The sequence below is a fragment of the Stenella coeruleoalba genome, assembly GCF_951394435.1.
Source record: "Stenella coeruleoalba genome assembly, chromosome: 2".
Taxonomy (NCBI): domain Eukaryota; kingdom Metazoa; phylum Chordata; class Mammalia; order Artiodactyla; family Delphinidae; genus Stenella; species Stenella coeruleoalba.
In genome coordinates, this window is record NC_137147.1 from 42,149,117 (window position 1) to 42,168,255 (window position 19,139).

The following is a 19,139-nucleotide window of genomic DNA, read 5'->3' on the forward strand; positions in this document are numbered from 1 at the left end:
CCCACCAACACTGTAGGAGGGCTCCCTTTTCTCCACAACCTCTCCAGCATTTATTGTTTGTAGATTTTTTGATGATGGCCATTCTGACCAGTGTGAGGTGATACCTCATTGTAGTTTTGATTTGCATTTCTCTAATAATTAGTGACATTGAGCATCTTTTCGTGTGCCTGTTGGCCATCTGTATGTCTTCTTTGGAGAAGTATCTATTTAGATCTTCCACCGATTTTTTGATTGTTTGTTTTTTTGATATTGAGCTGCATGAGTTATATGTACATTTTGGAGATTAATCCCTTGTCAGTAACTTCATTTGCAAATACTTTCTCCCACTCTGTGGGTTGTCTTTTCATTTTGTTTATGGTTTCCTTCGCTGTGCAAAAGCTTTTAAGTTTCATTAGGTCCCATTTGTTTATTTTTGTTTTTATTTTCATTACTCTAGGACGGGGATCAAAAACGATCTTGCTGTGATTTATGTCAGAGAGCATTCTGTGTTTTCCTCTAAGATTTTTATAGTCCCTGGTCTTACATTTAGGTCTTTGACCCATTTTGAGTTTATTTTTGTGTATGGTGTTAGGGAGTGTTCTAATTTCATTCTTTTACATGTAGCTGTCCAGTTTTCACAGCACCACTTATTGAAGAGACTGTCTTTTCTCCACTGTATGTTCTTGACTCCTTTGTCACAGATTAGGTAACCACAGGTGTGTGGGTTTATCTCTGGACTTTCTATCCTGTTCCATTGAGCTATATTTCTGTTTTTGTGCCAGTACAACACTGTTTTGATGACTATAGCTTTATAGTATAGTCTGAAGTCAGGGAGCCTGATTCCTCCAGCTCCGTTTTTCTTTCTCAAGGTTGCTTTGCTATTCGGGGTCTTTTGTGTTTCCATACAAACTAAAATTTTTTGTTCTAATTCTGTGAAAAATGCTATTGGTAATTTGATAGGGATTGCACTGAATCTGTAGATTACTTTGGGTAGTATAGTCATTTTAACAATATTGATTCTTCCAATTCAAGAACGTGGTATATCTCTCCATCTGTTTGTCTCGTCTTTGATTTCTTTCATCAGCATCTTATAGCTTTCTGAGTACAGGTCTTTTGCCTCCTAAGTAGGTTTATTCCTAGGTATTTCATTCTTTCTGATGCACTGGTAAATGAGATTGTTTCCTTAATTTCTCTTTCTGATCTTTTGTTGTTAGTGTATAGGAATGCAAGAGATTTCTGTGTATTAATTTTGTACCCTTCAACTTTATCAAATTCATTGATGAGCTCTAGTAGTTTTCTTTTTTTTAATTAATTAGTTTATTTATTATTTATTTTTGGCTGCATTGGGTCTTTGTTGCTGCATGCAGGCTTTCTCTAGTTGTGGCAAGTGGGGGCTACTCTTCGTTGCAGTGTGTGGGCTTCTCATTGCGGTGGCTTCTCTTGTTGCAGAGCACAGGCTCTAGGCACACAGGCTTCAGTAGTTGTGTCACATGGGCTCAGTAGTTGTGGCTCGCGGGCTCTAGAGTGCAGGCTCAGTAGTTGTGGCGCATGGGCTTCGTTGCTCCATGGCATGTGGGATCTTCCCGAACCAGGGCTCAAACCCATGTCCCCTGCATTGGCAAGCGGATTCTCAACACTGCGTCACCAGGGAAGTCCCTCTAGTAGTTTTCTGGTAGCATCTTTAGGATTTTTATGGATAGTATCATGTCATCTGCAAACAGTTTTACTTCTTCTTTTCCAATTTGGCTCCTTTTACTTCTTTTTCTTCTCTGACTGCCATGGCTAGGACTTCCAAAACTATGTTGAATAAAACTGGAGAGAGTGGGTATCTTTGTGTTGTTCCTGATCTTAGAGGAAATGCTTTCAGTTTTTCACTGTTGAGAATGATGCTTGCTGTGGGCTTATATATGGCCTTTATTATGTTGAGGTAGAGAAATGTAGATTAAAAAAACAATAAGATACCATTACACACCTATTAGAATGGCCAAAATCTGGAATGCTGACAACACCAAATGCTGACAAGGATATGAAACAGCAGGAACTATCATTCATTGCTGGTGAGAATGCAAAATGGTACAGCAACTTTGGAAGACAGTTCAGCGGTTTCTTACAAATCTGAAAATACTTTTACCATATAAGTCAGCAATTGTGCTCCTTGATATTTACTCAAAGGAGTTAAAAACTTATGTCCACAGAAAAAATCAGATGTTTGGTTTTGTTTTGTATTTGTTTGTTTGGGGTTTTTTGGCTGCACAGCGTGGCTTGCGGGATCTTACTTCTCTGACCAGGGACTGAACCCGGGCTCCTGGCAGTGAAAGCACGGTATCCTAACCACTGGACCACCAGGGAATTCCCTCAGATTTTTATAGCAGCTTTATTCATAATTACCAAAACTTGTAAACAACCAAAATGTGGTTTAGCAGGTGAATGGATAAATAAACTGTGGTCCATCCAGACAATGGAATATTATTCAGTGCTAAAAAGAAATGAGCTATCAAGCCATGAAAAGATATGGAAGAAACTTAAGTGCATTTTACTAAGTGAAAGAAGCCAATCTGAGAAAGTTGCATACTGTATGACTCCAAGTAGACTGCATTCTGGAAAAGACAAAACTATGAAGACAGTAAGAAGATCAGTGGTTGCCAGGGACTGGGGTGGGTAGCGGGGACAGATGAATAGTCAGAACACAGAGGATTTTAGGGCAGAGAAAATACTCTGTATAACAGCATAATGATGAACACATTTTTCCAAATCCATAGAATGTACAACATAAAGAGTGAACCCGGGCTTCCCTGGTGGCGCAGTGGTTGAGAGTCCGCCTGCCGATGCAGGGGACACGGGTTCGTGCCCTGGTCCAGGAAGATCCCACATGCCGCGGAGCGGCTGGGCCCGTGAGCCATGGCCGCTGAGCCTGCACATCCGGAGCCTGTGCTCCGCAATGGGAGAGGCCACAGCACTGAGAGGCCTGCATACCGCCAAAAAAAAAAAAGAGTGAACCCTAAGGTCATCCATGGACTTTGAGTGATTATGAAGTGTCAGTTTTTAACAAGTCAAAATTGTTCGGGTATGTTGATAATGGGGGAGACCATGCATGTGTGGGGGTAGGGAACATATAGAAAATTTCTGTACATTCCTCTCAATTTTGCTGTGAACCTAAACTGCTCTAAAAATAATAAAATCTTTAAAAAGAAAAGATAATCAAATCACGTAAAAAAATGCTAGTAGAAAAATAAATTCACATGATTGCTAATAAGCTTTGTTACCTGTATGATATTGATTACTTCATCGAAGTTAGTTCCTGGAAACTTCACCTCTTCTTCATCTGCCTTCATAAATTCTGGAGTCTAAGAAAGCATTTTCAGAAAGTTTTGGTTGTGTTTAATGTCTTTTTAATTTATACCTAATTTATCATAATACCATAGCATAAGCTTATAATTACATGCCCCTATTTTTTATTTTGATATCCTGCTCAGACTTGATTTAACTAGTAAATGAAATCCAAGCTAGTCTCCAAGTTATCATTTCAATAGCTATAAAAAACTAGGTATCAGTTTTTCTATTAAGGACTCCACCAACAATGCAACTTAAGTCAATTGATCAAGTTGATATAATTGTGATTTCTCTCCTAGAATTAAGATAAAGAAATGTGTTTGTATGTACAGATATATGAGTTTACACATATACAAACTCACAAAAAGACAGATACAGAATCAAATAATTTAGAAAGACAAACAAAATAATTATTTTACAAATTTAGCCTCTAGTCATCAAAAACCACAATAGACAATTCCTGAGAGCAGAATGATGAACAGTCCAAACAATTATTTGTAATCATATATGTTTTAATAAACTTCTGGTTAAAAAAATTATTGATGAAAAATAAAATTAGGCACAAGAGCCATTCAGGGCCAGTTCTATTTTACTATTTCTGATTGTGAAAAAGTGATGTTCTTCCTCTCCTTAAAACTGTATCCTCAATGAACAAGTTTGCTTACAATAGAGGAAACCTGGGGAAATGTTACAGTGCTATTTTGTTGTGTAGTAAAGTCATAATTTTGTCATTCAATCACAAGCAGCAAATAAATATTAGAAAGAAATGCATATTTTTGCATCGTGTCAACACTATGACGACAAAGTAACATCCCAAAACATAAACTCCAATTGTCACTATAAAGTTCACATTCAGGAAAACTATAATTTAATTCCCATTTAAATCAAGATTCTTCTCCAAAGAGACAGAAATTCTTTCTTCACATATGAGTCTTACAACTTAAGTTACCAAATAGTTACACTAAGGATTATCATTTTCAGAACATTTATAAATGTAAGGATATTAAACAAACTTTCTTTTTCAAGTTCATAAGCAACTTCAGGGACTTCCCTGGTGGAGCAGTGGTTAAGAATCTGCCTGCCAGTGCAGGGGACAACAGTTCGATCCCTGGTCAGGGAAGATCCCACATGCTGTGTAGCAACTAAGCCCGTGCACCACAACTACTGAGCCTGCGCTCTAGTGCCTGCGTGCCACAACTACTGAGCCCACGTGCCACAACTATTGAAGCCTAGAGCCCACACTCTGCAACAAGAGAAGCCACTGCAATGAGAAGCCTACGCACCGCAATGAAGAGCAGCCCCCACTCGATGGAACTAGAGAAAGCCCATGCGCAGCAACAAAGACCCATGCAACCAAAAATAAATTAATTGATTAATTAAAAAAAAAAGCAATTTCATATTTGTTTTGAATCTTTTCCTTAAAACGAAAATTATTAAAATAGATTATAATGGAAGACTTTGCATGGAATAACATTAGTTAAAAATCCATAGTCAGACATTGCTCAAAGATACACATTTCTGAACATACCTGTATCCAGGATTTCAGAGGAGGAGGAGGAGATGCTTCTTTGGGACAAGACGGAGATAGACCAACATCAGCACTACCATTTGAAATGCTGTCAATATCTACATTGGGTAATACCTAAAACAGAATACAACATCCAGTTTTCAGTTCATCATTTTGACTCAAAATTTGTGAATCTATATATCAATAACATATTTAACTTTTTATTGCAAAGTCAATGGATAACAAATTTAAATTATGAAAGCGTATTTTACAAAATTTGGAAAATAAAAGGGAAACACAAAGAATCCTATTATCTTAAGACAACATCATTTTTACTATTCCCTTTATGTTTTTACTATCCACTTATGCATAGCTAAAATCTAAAACAGTTTCATTCCTGATTTTCCATTGTAATTAGGTCATAAACACCTTACTATACTTCCATATAGACTTCATAATAGTATTTTAAATGACTGTATAGTATTTCAAGAAAATACATGCCTTATTTAATCATTTCCTGTTGGTAAACATTTAGGATATTCACTATTAGATAGATAGATATATATCACTCCAAAAAACGTCATATATACATAGGGGTTTTTTCCCTGAACTTTGAATTATTTCATTATGCTAGATAGCCAGATATTAGGCTAACTTCTTGAGCCAAAAAGCATAAATATTTAAGATACTTGGTAATTACTGCCCAAATGCAATGAAGAGCTCTATTTCCATCATCAAAAACATAATTAATTGTTTTATCCAACCTTCACCCAAATTAGATAATAGAAGTGTTTCAGCAAGAACAGTTTTTAAATGGAGGTATATTATTGTTATTTTAATCTGCATTACCTTGGTAACTAGCAAGATTTAAATTACTCAATTTGATTGCTTATAACTTCCTCTTCTGTAGAGTCTTATACATGTTCTTTGAATATTTCTGGATTTGCTCTTATGTTTTCTTATTAATTTACGGAGATTTTTATATTTAAAAATTAAAACTTTCTGTCATATTCCTTTCATATGTTCTCACTGTATGTTGTTTTTCCTTTTCATTTAGGAATCTTTTACATATATAAGTGTTAGATTTTATAGATTCAAATCTATTTTCTATCATAACTAAGATTTTTCCTCTATATCCAGACTTAACTTCATTTTTGATAAGGACTACACGCAATTATCTTCTAATTCTTCTATGTTTTTATATCTTGTAGTTATACTTTAGCCTATTGCCTATTTGGAACTCACTTGATACACACTAGATACTCACTAGATACACCGATCTACTTTCCACACTGCTAACTAATTATAACATACATTATTTCATTTAAAATAATCTTATTTCCCACTGACTAATGAACTATCTATCACATATTACAGTCTTTTTAAATAACCAAGGCTATTTCTGAAATAGGACCAGTATCAAAACACTTTAACTTTTCTAAACCTTTGTTCTTTCAAATGTCAAAATGATCCTAAAGTTCAAGTTTTAAAAAAACTATGGCTTTTATTTTTTTTAATAAAATTTCACTTAAATTATACATTAACTTAGGAAGAATTGTCATCTTGAATATTTAAGCTTCACATTATAAGTTCTCTCTCCATTCATTCAAGTCCTCTTATATATGTTTGTATAAAATTAAAGTATTAATTATATAAGACAAATACATTAAGCCTTTTTAAAATTAATTATTATATACTATTGAATTGTTCCCTTTGGAATATCATCAAGTCATCTGGATATGAGTTATCAGCTTAGAAAAGGTAGCTTAAATCATGCAGAACAAGGATAGCGATATCACATTAATATCATAGTTTTAAAGAAGGAAAGACCCATCATGAAAGCACAGTTTTCATGAAGCAATATAATAGATTTTAAGCACTAAAGTTAAGCCAAATATTTTTTTCCTTAAATTTTTCTGTTCATGCACACTGAATACCTGCACAGTAAGCTGAGGAGGATCCCTTTTTTCTGACTTCATTCCTACAACTGCTATGTTAGGTTTCTTTACTCCAGTTTCTGTTTTTCGAGATGATGGTGGAATAGAAGTAGTCACTGTTACAGGGTGTGGCTTGTTTACAATTACTCCAGCAGGTGGCATGGAATCACTATTACTTTGGGTTTGTCCTAAAAAATTTGGGGGGAAAAGAAGTCAACCATTTCAGAAGTAAAGAGAAATTCTAATATAAAACCTAGATCTTTAGGCCTAAATTCTCATAGGAAAGGAAAGCACTATCTGCAATCACCTTTTCCTCTATCATCACCACTGCCACCATACTCACCATGTCACCCTTTTAGCAGCGACTAACATTAGGTGCTCATATGTACTAAACAGTTCACATACACTATCTAACTTAAATAAGCCTATGGAGTATTAATATTATCCACATTTTACATTTGAGGGAGCAGAGGTTTAGAGACATAACTTAATTTGCCAAAGGTTATGACAGTAAGTGGCAAAGCCAAAACTAAAGTGTATTGCATTGTGTTGTATTATTTTTATTCTCAAATCTTCATAGGGCAGCAACAGACAGAAATAAAACCGACAACAAAATACTAGTGTTTGACTACCAATAAAGAGCACGTAGGCCAATTATCTGCTAACTATCATAGCTGTCAAAATTTTGTTACCTTTCACTTCAAAAGTTCCACTTGTTTCCTAAATTTCAAAGTAAAGAGGGACAGTGCAGTGCATTCATTAAAAACACAGACTCTAAAGTCACACTGCCTGGGTTTGACTCTTGGCTCCACTCTAGCTATGTGGCCTTTGACAAATTACTGAACTCTTCTGTGCCTCAGTTTCTTCATTTATAAAATTGGTACATTACCATGCATTTTATACAGTGGATTAAATAAGTTAATATATATAAAGTGCTTAGATCTGTCCCTGGCACACAGTAAGGACTTTATAAGTATCAGCTATTATTTTAGTAGAAGACATGTTTGAACAGACAGCTACCAAGTTGACATGCCATTAACACATAATATCAAAAATAAAAAATTCTCTTATGTTGAAAAATATTCACATTTAAATAATTCACCAAAATTAAGAATCGCAGTAATATTTAAAGAAAAAAATAGCTATCAAAATTTGAAGAGCTAGTGTGAGAACAAAAATTATTTGCTCAACTTTTACAATGATGGATCTGAGAGGCCTCAAATAAGTTAATAACAAACCATTAGCTTAGAACACACAACTACATAATTTTTACTTATCACGGCCTAGTGCAAAAGTATATAGAAGGTAATTCAAAGTACTTTCTCCTAAGATATGATGATATTAAACCTATCAAAATCCTCAAGTTCTTTAATTATTATGAATATCTATGACATGTCTAAACATTATTTTAATTTCATTTCATCTACAGAAATATATTATAAAATACCAAAAGAATGTTTCCTGTAAGTGAAAATATAGCATCATTTCAGAGACTGCTACTACACAAGTAAGACACATTCTGAGGCCCTACTCACAAATACAAACAACACATAAAGGAAAAGGTAGGTGACTACTATGTCAGTATGACTTTGTAATTTCTGCTATTGCTGATTAGAATTCTAAAATTTACCCCATATATTTTGTTGCGTCTTACCTAAAAGAACTGCCATAGGAATTAGATGACCTTCCAGTGTACCTGAAAAAGTAGGCATTTCCCGGCTTGGGCTGAACAAATACTGCTGCTCACCAGGAGACAGTGTAGTTATGGTATGTTGCAGTTTAGAATCTGTCTTTGTAGGTTTTGTTGCATAAAAGTCAGTTTGTGTTCTTATTGACTTCACTTTAGTGCCTATAATAATGACCAACGGCAGATATTTTAAAATATTGTTTGAACATCTACTATGCAGTCATCTACAAATATAGCAACCCTTCTTCACAGAAAGATCTCATTCTATATAATAAGGTTACAGGGCCCCAAAATAAAAGTAAACCAGGGGTTGGCAAACTTTTTCTTAATTGGTCAGATAGTAAATATTTTAGCCTCATTGGCCGTGTGGTCTCAGTGGCAACATCTCAACTCTGCTGTTGTAGCATGAAAGCACTCATAGACAATACTTAAATGAATGAGTAAAGCTATGTTCCAATAGAGTTTTATTTATAAAAACAGGCAGCTGACCTGCAGGTCATGGTTTTTCAACCTCTCAATAGATGTAACAACTTGTGCAGCTACTATGATAGAAAAGATACAATAACTAGAATAAAATGTTGAATAAAGATTCAAAAGAATATTCAGAACGTATTATTTAACTCGTTACGTTTTTTCCTATGAGTATAAGAAAGTTAATGATCATTTTTGGAATTGAAAATTTTTTCATCCTCTCATTATTCTGTATAACCAGGCTTTATCCTTTGAAATTATGTACAGATAATCAAATTCTATACTTATTAAAACCCTGCAGAAGTTAATAACATTATACATTTTTAATCACTATTTAGTAAACCTATATAGATATTAAATCCTGAATTCTTAAATAATTAGAAGTTTTTCTGATTATCTGTCTCTCTGGAGAAGAACATAAATTTCTGTGGAACCTGAGAAAAGTGAAGAAAACTAAAAGTGTAAAGGAAAAGAAACTAAAATCTCCTCTATTGATAAATAAATACCTGACATTTCTACATTTTTACTTTTAATATAAGAGTAGTTTTATAAATCTAGACTTTTAAATATAGTTTTATGATCCGAGGAAGAAAAATTTTAGTACCACATCTATATATTTTTTTCATCATGTTCTCAAGTATTCATTCATTCAATTGAAGGAATATTTTTCTTGAATGTTTATTTATTTTTGATAAATTTATTTATTTATTTTTGGCTGCAAAAATAAATAAATTTATTTATTTATTTTTGGTCTTTGTTGCTGCGTGTGGGCTTTCTCTAGTTGTGGTGAGCGGAGGCTACTCTTCGTCGTGGTGCATGGGCTTCTCATTGCAGTGGCTTCTCTTGTTGTGGAGCATGGGCTCTAGGTGCACGGGCTTCAGTAGTTGCAGCACATGGGCTCAGTAGTTGTGGTGCATGGGCTTAGTTGCTCCATGGCATGTGGGATCTTCCTGGACTAGGGATCGAACTCATGTCCCCCTGCGTTGGCAGGCAGATTCTTAACCACTGTGCCACCAGGGAAGTCCTCCAGTTTAAGAGGATTAAGACAATGTCTTACTCTTTGTGGCCTTCACAATACCCAGTATAATAATAATGGACACATAAAAGGTATTTGTAAAAAACTTTTTAATTAAACCCTAGCTAGACCTAAGGTAGGTTTTCTTTTTCTTTTTCTCTTTCCACCCAGTTTTGTTTAGTCTGAAAGGGATGCTGTTGCTTATTTCTTACTATAATACAATAGATTAGTTTGAATTCTGGGCTTCCAGGCAACCACCTCAGAGAAGACTGCCATTTAATTTACTTGCTACAAACAAATGGTTCTTCAATGGAGGGGACCCCTGCAGTGGTACTGATACCTCTGCTTCCATGTTTGTACTGTAGGTGCTATATAGAATCTGAAAGGTGCCTAGCAGTAACTTCTCTCACTGCTAACACTCAGAAACTTAAAGGCAGAGGGGGAAGTGAATAGTGAATGTAGATAGTATCTAATAGTAACATCATAGTAAGCACTTTTAATGCTTTTAAAGATTTAAAAAATGTATTTAAAGATTTTTTAGAAACAATATCAAAGTCAGATGTACACGGGCTTAGTTGCTTAGTTGCTCTGTGGCATGTGGGATCTTCCCAGACAAGGGTTTGAACCCATGTCCCTGCACTGGCAGGTGGATTCTTAACCACTGCACTACCAGGAAAGCCCCTTGAATGTTTATTTAAAATATATTTTTTCAGCATTTAAAATGTGTTTGGCATCATTCCAGACACAGGGACTACAAGTACTGAATAAACCAACTGTATTCATGTAGCTTACACTCTAGTAAGGAAAAAAATTGATAAACAAATAAAAGTATAATGTCAGATGGTGAAAAGTGCTATGAGGAACAACAGGTAGAGCAAGGGAATAGAGAGGGTTAGATGATAACATTTTGGATAGGATGGTCAACATAGACCTCTCTGAGGAGCTAACAGCTATGAGCAGAGATTGAAAGAACTGAGTGAGCCATGCAAGGGTCTGAGGGAAAAGCCCTCCAGGCAGAGGGAATAACAGGCACCAAGGCCCAAGGAGGAGCCTGGGTCCATAGGTTCTCAATCACTTCTACCATTAAAAGGGTTACTTCATAAAGTGATTTTTGGATTTAAAAGTATTTTAAAACCTTAACTTATTTTTTTGCAAAGGCTTACCAAACCCCAAATATAAGTCAATAGCAAGGTCTAAGAAACAAGGAAACATTAAGGTAAATATCATCCACAAGCCTAGTAAAATAAAATCTATAGGATTTCTAGATAAACTGACACCCTATATGATCAACTAACTTTTGGAAAGGAAAGGAAGGAAAAATAAAGCAACTGCTACAGCTCCAACTTCCAGAAAGGATCAGAAAGGAAAATGAGTTGGGATCCATGAGTGACGGCATGTTGTCAAAGTGCCTTACAGACTGCTAAAGCACAAGTTGAGAAACTTCAAAATGTAACCAAAGTCAACGGACTCAATATTTAACTAAGAGTTATATTTAAATATACTAGTGAAATGGTAGGTGTGAGTCAAAACATATGATAAATAAAGATACTTTTAGTTGTGTACAAAAGTAACAAAAAATTTTCCCCTTTGCTAACTAAGGCTCTTTGAGAACAAACCAAACTGCAAAAGTGCCCATAAGCACTTTTATGATAATGTACAGCATATGACTTATCTTTCTGTTCATAAAGAATGTGATGGGGCTTCCCTGGTGACACAGTGGTTGAGAGTCCGCCTGCCAATGCAGGGGACGCGGGTTCGTGCCCCTGTCCGGGAGGATCCCACATGCCGCAGAGCGGCTGGGCCCGTGAGCCATGGCCGCTGGGCCTGCGCATCCGGAGCCTGTGCCCCGCAACAGGAGAGGCCACAGCAGTGAGAGGCCCAAGTACTGCAAAAAGAAACAAACAAAAAAAAAAGAATGTGATGGAGTAAGCTTTGCAAGGAAATGTCTACGTTCCCTAGATTATAATTTAAATTGCTTAAAAGTCATCATCTCATAAATTTTACGATGCTTTATCTGAAGATACCATCTAATCCTATTTTTTCCCCACTGATCCTATCTTGAATCTGGTCTATTTTTCCCTACTTTCCTAAAAGGAAATGTTTCCATCCCTAAGCATTACATAATTTGAACAGTATTTATAAGTAATAAAAAGCAAAAATTAAACTTTACATATTAAACCAATACCACAAAAAATGAGTTTTATCACCAAAAAATGAGGTTCCTTACCTTTAACTTGTTCTATTACTTTTGGTCTCTGTGGTCTGGACTTAGGAGATGGAGAATTAAATCTGAGATATGGTCCTTTTTTAAGAGTGCTGCGATGACCCTGATAAACTGGTTTTCCATAGATTTGTAACATATAATCCTTGTCTTGTACCACTGTGGCTGCTTTCAAAAACCCCTAAGTACACAAAGTTATTCAACTCACCAGCAAAACAGTCATCAAACACTTATCTCATTTTTCTAAAAACTCCTTTTGCCAGCTTAAGTACTATATTAAGAATGATCAGGTCAGGAAAGTCCTCTATGTTGAATGGCTCTTAACTTCTGGAGATAGTTCTCAAACTACAGTTGTAAAGTTTTCCAAAGCATAAAAATTAAATACAAAAATCATCCACCCAAAAAACATGAAGGTTCTTACACTACTAAGCATATTATCAGCACCAAAAAGTAAGCTTAAATACATTTTACATATGAAAGTAATAACTGTCAAGTACAGTAAAATAACATAAATCAAGTCTTTAAATAATTTCCTACATTCCTGATCTCACCTTCAATCATAATCTAAATGCCACAGAAAGGTAGCATTTATTGAGCATCTATTAAGTACTAAGTACTGAATTAATCAGATGCTTTATGAATCTGCCCAACAATCTATGTTTGGCATTAACAAAGTTACAGCTTAGTTAGAACAGCCAAAAAATTCCCTCTAGGATCTAGTACCATGCCTCCCAATCACTAGGCACTAAACAGACATTTGTTAAACTGAAAAATAAACAAACTAAAATTTACACACACACACACATATACAACATACAAAGATGAAATACAATTTTGAATACCATGAACTAGAGGATCTAATTTTTGGACTAGATGATCTCTAGATATACCTGCTGTAACTGAAATACCGTGATTATAAGTGTGAGATGTCAGAAGGAAGGAACTGTGTACTTTGTGCAGTGATTTGTACATTATGGATATCCAAAACTCTAAATATCAATAGTTTAAAGATGGTTTTACATTTGTATAGTCATTCATATTTTTAAAACATTTTCACAGTCATTTCATTATTTATGTCTTTAAAAAATGATCAATTATAATGCAACATTTACATCACAAAACCAGATTAGGATCTTACCTCTTTTCTCTCTTTCTGTAAGCTTGAAGCAGGCATGCTCCTTGTAGGTGGATTTCTAATTTGCTCCTCTTTTTGTTTTTGAGAATGTTTTCTTGGAATTACAGAGTTGTTTACCATTTTGTCTTGTGTGTTGGTTTTAATATCTTTACTCATGTTCTGAACTCTCTTGGTCCTTTGGTTCTTCTGATCAAATCTCTTTTGCTCATAATCTTTTCTTGCCAGTTCATCCTTAACATAACCAAAATTAAAATTACTTAAAATCTATCCAAGTAGTAATGCTTTCACATCAAAAGTACTAGAATTCATTTTCTGCTGCTATAGAAATATAATTTAGCAGTTTTAAAGGCTTTATAAGTAAATGATATTGGTTTACATATGAATAAAAATTCTTTTTAGAATAAACGAAAAATTTAAAAGACTGGTGTTTTATGGAGCAGAGGGAATGAGAAATAGTAGATGATGTTCAGGGATAAGAGGGCAACTTTTCATTATAAAGCTTTTTACACTTCTTGATGTTTAAACCATATGAATATAGTAACTGTTCCAAAAATTAAATTAAAAAATAAGTTTCCAAAAAGTAAACAATTTTGTAATAAAACACTGAGATTTATTTATAAATTAAAGTTACTTGTAGGTTTAAACAAGCATATTTTGCATGAAATCCACAGTTATAGAGTGACATATATTGCTAGTCGTCTGCAGAACCAGATATGAACTCCAAGTCTTCTGACGCTTAGCTCACTTTTTTTCTGGCGCATTACATAGCAGTTAATATAAATTCTTTATAACCACATTAAAGATATATATTCTTAAAACAACAGTGTTTAAAAGTGTATATTAGGGAATCCCCTGGCAGTCCAGTGGTTCAGACTCTGTGCTTTCACTGCTGAGGGCCCAGGTTCGATCCCACAAGCTACACAGTGAGGCCAAAAAACCCCGCAAAAACAAAAAACAAGAAAGAAACAAAAATAAATCCCCCAAACCAAAAAAACTAACACTTCATCTTCTACCACTGTGAGTACGTAGATACACACATCTTACAGTCAGGAAAAAACACTTTGCATCCCAAGGTAAAAATGAGTTACCCTGTCTAGTTTTGCTTTTTCAAATACATAGAATTTTAAGAATTTCCTTTAAATTACTGACCCCTTGATAAAAACAACTGTCGTGGATTTTTGCAATGCTAATGTCTGAAGATACACCATGAGCTTTGTGGAGGTGAGAAAGTGGCAGTTTTTCCAGCTGGAACTGACTTCTCTAAACTTAGTAACCTTAAAAATCTTGTGGAGTATTTTCCTTTTAAGTAACTTTGATGTTTTTACTTTGGTAAGCCAATGCTTCTAAATCTGCTGTCTTTTTTTTTAAAGGATCCTTTTTTGTAAGTATACTTCTTTCTTTTCTAAATGCTTTTGCTAAATTTTCTTTCAAATCACTCATATTTTAGTTATTATCCACAATTTTCCAGTTAACAGCCATAATATAATTTATGAGACAAAGCACATGTTAAGTAAAATGAAACTTATTACTAAGTAAGTATAAAGGGTGAGAGAGTGAAATTAAGAATTATCAGTGGACTTAAAAGGAATATTTTGAGAATATGTATGATACTTGTAAATTGTAATAAATGTTATCTCCTAAGAATTCAATTAATTCTTTTTTTTTCCAATACCTACTTGAATTTCTGCAGAAATAGTTTTAATCCAGTTATCTACTGCCTTTCTGATCCGAATCTTCTCTGACACCTCTCTACAAAACAGAAAAAAGAATTTTCTTAAATTAACATTAAAGGTCCTAAGAATAGATCTCTTACCTAATTTTGAACCTATTGTGTAGCCCAATATCCTTCATCTGAAAATGAAAAACCAATGTTATTAGTTTCATCGAATGTTTGAAAAGCACATGTAGATCCCAGAAGAAATGTACCAAGGAGAGAAAAAAACAGGGAAAATTAACATCTGTGAAAAATAATAGCAACATGTACATACCCAAATTCCAACTTTATAATAAGTCCACATGTCAAAGGCAATGAAGAACATTTTCTAAACATTAAAACACACTAAAACAAAATGAAGCACTTAGAAAAAAAATATGAGAGCCTGTAAACTGGCAGTTTCATAAAAAACCTTGGGATGCCAACATCCTGTCCTACCTGTTGGTAGATAGAGCATTGATAAATGAATACATGGCAGCTCCATCCTTTGCACGAATAATAGCTTCCAGGTTTTCTTCAAGTACTTTTTTATTGTTTTGTACTCCTCTCAAAATCTTCTCAGCATCTTTCAATATGGATCTCGTATTGGTTATTTGAAGCTTAATGGAATTCTGTGGAAGATCAGCAACCCCTGACACAATCTGAGATTCTTTTGGCTTAAAAGATAAAAAGGCAAGAATGTTAATATGTAAAACTCATATTAATATTTTAATCCAAATAAGAGCTATTACTATAGTTTGGGACATATACTATGCCAATATAGTCTAAGGAATCAATTTGTCAAATTGAAGAGCTATAAAAGAATACTTGGCAACTAAAGTTTCTTTCCATTTAGAAGCACTAATGTGAATGTTCAGTGAAATGGGGCTGGGAAGCCCACAGCAGTTCGGTGGCCAACAAAAGCTCTATCTGGTGAAGAAAGCTAAAACAAAATAAGAGCAAGTTGGCTCTAGGTAGGCAGAGCAGACAATGTGAACCGGATAAATGAGGGCCATTCACAGTTCCTTTCCGCCTTCCTTCCTCTCCAACAGAAGCTGGAGAGCTACAGGTTGCCATGTGGCTCAGTCTTAGCCAAGGAGCAGTAAGTAGAAATCATTTGATGAGGGCTTTTGGAAAAGTTTTGTAAGGGGAACAGGCTGGGCTGACATATCTTTCCATGCTTTGTCTTCATCCTTCCTCTTGCTTTCTGTCTTGATAACTTTATTTCTTCGTAATTTTTACCTTTACTAATCATTAATTTTAGTATCTTGTTCCCACCTTACCTGGAGTATGCCATTTGTTTCATTCCTCTTTTGGCCAAGATCATGAAGAATATCATCAGACTTCTGCACAGTCACTTTAGCTGTTCCTAGTTCTTCATAGGAAGGGAATTTCTGAGTGGATAGAGGGTCAATGCTGTAAAAGATTTAAAATTAAAGTTTTCTAAATTGTCATAAGTTCAGTAAACAGTTGATTATATAAATCTTTGATACATCCTTAGTTATATGAATTCTAAATGAGTCTTATTAAAATTGTACAACAGAATTAATCAGTTATGTGATTAAACATATGAAACACCAAAAATTACAAGAAACAAGATTACTCTGGCCAGACTGGTTTAGGAATAGTAGAAAAAGAGCAGGAAAAAGCTAACGTGCAAAAGCACTTCTGGAATGGTGGAGTAAGAATCTCTAAAAATCTACTCCTGTTAAGAGTAAAGAGAACACTAGCAAAAATGGTCAAATCAGCTTTTGCAGAATGCTGGAAATTAAACAAAAGCTTGCAACAACCCAAGGAATATTTAAGTAAGAAAATGGCTGACAAGAACAGCAAGCTCTATGGCATTTTTAACTTGCCCTATTCCCAGAGCCCTTTCCCCAACTCTGTGGTAGCTTTGAAAATCAACAGACTCGGGAATTCCCTGGTGGTCCAGTGGGTAAGACTCCATGTTCCCAATGCAGGGGGCCCGGGTTCAATCCCACATGTATGCCACAGCTAAGAAGTCTGCATGCTGCAACTAAGAAGCCTGCATGCAGTAACTAAAAAGGCCGCAAGAAAGATCCCACGTGCCACAACTAAGACCCAGCAAAGCCAAAATAAATAAATAAAAAAAACATTTTTTAAAAAAAGAAAACCAACAGCCTCACAACCACTAAAAAGTCAGAACGAGTTTGGAGCACCTCAAAAAGTCCCTTCTCAGGGTTTCTCCTTAGACCTGACTCAGACTTATCTCAGTGAGAAATCCCATCCCCAGGTCATTCTTCGAAAACAGTGCCAATTGTTCAACATCTTAGCTGCCTGAGGGGGTCATGCCAGTTGAGGCAAACAAGAGGGTAAACAATAAACCAAAAATTTGGGGAATGAGATGTCCATGGTGGAGTTCTGAAAAGCTCCAACACATTACTGGGGATCTAGAAGGTCATGTGCACGTACAGGGCTATGTGCATGCAAAAGAATGACCTAAAAAGGGCCTAATCTTTCACATCTGACTGACCGTGGGCTCTGTGCGAGTAGGAAGTTAAGGTTAAGACAGACTTATAAACTGCTGGAGCACTGAAGGTATGCCCCAACATGTAGATACACACACACACACACACACACACACACACACACACACACACATACACACAGCCCCTTGCAAAGACAGGGAGACTTATTCATTCAAAGCAGATAAGGAAATCTCCTTCCAATCATTAGCAGACTTAGCTACCCAAATAGAGACTTGCTACACATGATAAAGAATTAAAATTATAGAATTAGTCCAGGAAAATCACTTAACAAACAGCAACAACATGAACAACAACAATCAGCAATACCAACAAACGCTGGTTGGGGGCGGCAGTTGTTGGAAGAATCTGATTTCCAGAACTGGCACATTAAAATGTCTAATTTTCAACAAAAATGTTGTGAGACACAAAGAAACAGGAAAGTATAACTCAGACACAGGAAAAAGCATAGTCAGTAGAAACTGTCCTTGAGGAACCCCAAATATTGGACTTACTAGAAAAAGAACATAAATGAGCTACTACAATTAAAAGAAAGTATAAGAATGAAGTCTCAGGAACTCCCTGGTGGTCCACTGGTTAGGACTCCGTGCTTTCACTGCCGAGGGCCTGGGTTCAACCCCTGCTCAGGGAACTAAGATCCTGCAAGCTGCACGACACGGCCAAAAAGAAACCTAAAAGAATGAAGTCTCACCAAAGAATATCAATAAAGATAAAAACTATTTTTAAAAAAATAGAAATTCTGAGAGTTGAAAAATACAATAACTGAAATGTAACATTCACTAGACGGGCTAAACAGCATATTCAAATTGGCAAAAGAAAGAATCAGCAAATTTAAAGATAGATTAATTGAAATTATCCAGTTTGAGGAACAGAAGAAAAAAAGAATGAAAAAAATTAAAAGTCTCAGAGACCTGTGGCACATCATCAAGCATACAACATAGCCCTTGGAGAGAAAAAAAAGGTCATGTGCACTATTTAACTGTGTAAAGAAATAACGGCCAAAAACTTCCCCAATTTAATGAATATTAATCCACTCATCCAAGAAGATCAACAAAATCTAAGGAGGATAAACTCAAAGAGATCCACACTTAGCTACATCATAGTCAAATTGTCAAAAGCCTAAGACACAGGGAGAATCCTGAAAGCAGCAAGAGAAAAATAACTAATTATATACAGTTTCCTCAGGAAGATTAACAGCTTACTTCTCATCAGAAATCATGAGGTCTAGAAGGTAGTGAGATGACATATTCACAGCACTAAAAGAAAAAGAGTGTCAACCAAAAATTCTACATCTGGCAAAACTACCCTTCAAAGATAGAAATTAAGACATTCCTAGATAAACAAAACTGAGAGAATTCATCACCAGCAGACCTACTCTACAGTAAATACTAAAAAGAGTCCCTCAAAGTGAAATAAAAGGACACCACAAACTAACTCAAATCCATGTGAAGAAACAAAGAGTACTGGTAAAAGTTAACTACATAGGTAAATATAAAAGACAGTATTAAATTATTTTTGTTTATAACTCTTTTCTTCTATCGGATTTAAAAGACAACTGCATAAAGCAATAATTATCAAGCTGTATAGACAAACTTATAATGCAAGAAGACATAATTTGTATGAAAATAATAGCAGAAAGAAAGGGGGAGGGAATCAA

General features: G+C 35.1%; 1 protein-coding gene across 2 annotated transcripts in view; it reads right to left on the minus strand.

Annotated features, from left to right (window-relative positions):
* The window catches only part of KIAA0586, a 105,527-nt gene that overhangs the window by 68,861 nt on the left and 17,527 nt on the right, over positions 1–19,139 (minus strand). For both annotated transcript variants that reach the window (XM_079911887.1, XM_079911886.1), the window contains 9 exons: positions 16,259–16,391; positions 15,435–15,652; positions 14,959–15,031; positions 13,286–13,513; positions 12,154–12,328; positions 8,408–8,602; positions 6,754–6,941; positions 4,838–4,951; positions 3,243–3,323 (listed from right to left, as the gene is read on the minus strand). In XM_079911887.1, coding sequence (XP_079768013.1) covers positions 3,243–3,323; positions 4,838–4,951; positions 6,754–6,941; positions 8,408–8,602; positions 12,154–12,328; positions 13,286–13,513; positions 14,959–15,031; positions 15,435–15,652; positions 16,259–16,391 — 1,405 coding nt within the window. The remainder of the gene's footprint in view (positions 1–3,242; positions 3,324–4,837; positions 4,952–6,753; positions 6,942–8,407; positions 8,603–12,153; positions 12,329–13,285; positions 13,514–14,958; positions 15,032–15,434; positions 15,653–16,258; positions 16,392–19,139) is intronic.